The sequence below is a fragment of the Lottia gigantea genome, assembly GCF_000327385.1.
Source record: "Lottia gigantea unplaced genomic scaffold LOTGIsca_291, whole genome shotgun sequence".
In the NCBI taxonomy this organism is placed as follows: Eukaryota; Metazoa; Mollusca; class Gastropoda; family Lottiidae; genus Lottia; species Lottia gigantea.
The window spans coordinates 117,758-119,858 of NW_008708949.1; the positions used below are offsets into that span (position 1 = coordinate 117,758).

Genomic DNA, 2,101 nt, shown 5'->3' on the forward strand with positions numbered 1-2,101 from the left:
TGGCTTGTTGATGTAGCTGANAAAGTCAAGTGTTGTTCTTGCATCCAAAAAAGTACAAAGTGGATTGAAAAAAAGTGGATCTATTTCACTTTTTTCAACCCACCTTGTTCTTCCCCAAATGCTTGAAAACTTCCTACTTTCCTACCTACCTACCTACCTTCCTTCCTTCCTTCCTTCCTTACTTCCTACCTACCTACCTTCTTACCATTTATTTCGAAAAGTCTTCTTCTCATGGTAACACTTTGTTTGTTGTTTTTGGATTCTGAAGACCAGGTACAAGAGAGTTCAGAAGCAGTTGTATCTCGCTACTGAACCCTCTGGTCCCAACCTTCCAAAATCCTTCCAAATCTTCTTCTGTCAAAGTGGTATTGTTGATGTAGCTGAAAAAAGTCAAGTGTTGTTCTACCTACCTACCTTCTTACCATTTATTTCGAAACGTTTACTCACTTTGTTGATTCTACAGCCAAAAAGTTGGATGTTCACAGGAATGAAGCTGTTTTATCTGGCTACATACCTGTGAACTTCCAACTTCCGGACTCCAATATTAGCCCAAATTACAGGGCTTACATGGAGCTTGGTCAACTTGGTACAACAGTCTTTTAAGTTTCCTCAATTTGTTGATTTTAGAGTAAAAAAGTTGGAGTTCACAGGCAAGTAGCTGTTCTATCTGTCTACATACCCGAGAACTTCCAACTTCCGGACTCCAATAGTAGCCCAATTACATGGCTTACATGGAGCTTGGTCAACTTGGTACAACAGTCTTTTAAGTTTACTCACTTTGTTGATTTTAGAGCCAAAAAAACTAGAAGTACACAAGCATGTAGCGGTTCTATCTGGCTGCATGCCTGTGAACTTCCAGCTGCCGGACTCCAATATTAGCCCAGTTACAGGGCTTACATGGAGCTTGGTCAACTTGGTGCAACAGTCTTTTAAGTTTACTCATTTTGTTGATTTCAGAGCCGTAAAACTAGAAGTGCGCAGACATGGAGCTGTTGTATCTGGCTACATCCATGTGAACTTCCAACTTTCGAACTAAACCGCTAAACCCAAACAAATGTACTTTATAAAAGTCTTGCCAAAATGCGACCAGCTACGATGAATAACTGGCGGCAAGTGAAGTGCACTGAAGGCAAGCAGTGTCATGACGCAATAAATGATAATTATATGCATGTGACCTACATTCAAGAAATTGACAGTTTCTGTGTCTGTGAATTAAGTTTTGAAGGACATTTGGTCCACATTTATGAAATGAAATGCACTGAAGACGATGATAATGCCTAAATGACTCCCCAGAGCCCCGCTTGGCCGTGAAAATTTTTTTTTGCCCTAATTAACTTTACGGGAGGTAACTCATTTGTTTACATTTTTTCGACAATTAAAGGTGCCTAAAACTGAAATTTTTTTATTGCATTTTTGAAATCCCAAGTGTATTCTGTCCTAGAAAAAGTGTCTGAAAAGCCCTGAAAAAGCTTTTTCTTGCGCCAAAAAAATAAAAGTCCAAAAAACCCTTCTCCAGCAATAAAATAAACAAGTCTACCTAAAGTCTGTCCCACGGTTAAATCTCCGTTAAAGTTCGATTTCGATTGTACATGCGGAAAGTCAATTCACTCCTCTATCCGATCAGTAAAGTTCCAAATCCCTAAAGTCACTCAAACTACCCGGTTGCCGCGCTTTTCTACTTGTTGCACAGACTTAGTTACTAAAACAAGATGGCCGCCGATTGGTGGCATATCGAAATTTGAAGAACTAAAGTGCCCATTGCCATTTCAAATATCCCATTCAAAGTCTACTTTTTGCATTTTGAAAATGAAAAGGCCTAACCACTAAGCCCAAATTAATGTCCAAAAAACCTCATTTCAGTCATGTTTCGCTACATGCCTGCCCTAGAGTTCAATTTAAATCCAATTTGAATCAAATTGCGCATGCGGATGGCCAATCGAGTCCTCTATCCGATCAGTAAAGTTCCAAATCCCTAAAGTCACCAAACTACCTGGTTGCCGCGCTCTTCTACTTGTTGCACAGGTTTAGTTACTAAAACAAGATGGCCGCCGATTGGTGGCATATCANAATTTGAAGAACTAAAGTGCCCATTGCCATTTCA

General features: G+C 39.7%; 1 protein-coding gene across 1 annotated transcript in view; it reads right to left on the reverse strand.

Annotated features, from left to right (window-relative positions):
* Positions 1 to 233, reverse strand: part of LOTGIDRAFT_175493 (hypothetical protein) — a gene marked incomplete at both ends in the record, with an annotated part of 12,434 nt that extends 12,201 nt beyond the window's left edge. Inside the window, one exon of the mRNA XM_009056953.1 lies at positions 194 to 233. Coding sequence (XP_009055201.1) covers positions 194 to 233 — 40 coding nt within the window. The remainder of the gene's footprint in view (positions 1 to 193) is intronic.
* Between the last annotated feature and the right edge of the window lie 1,868 nt (positions 234 to 2,101).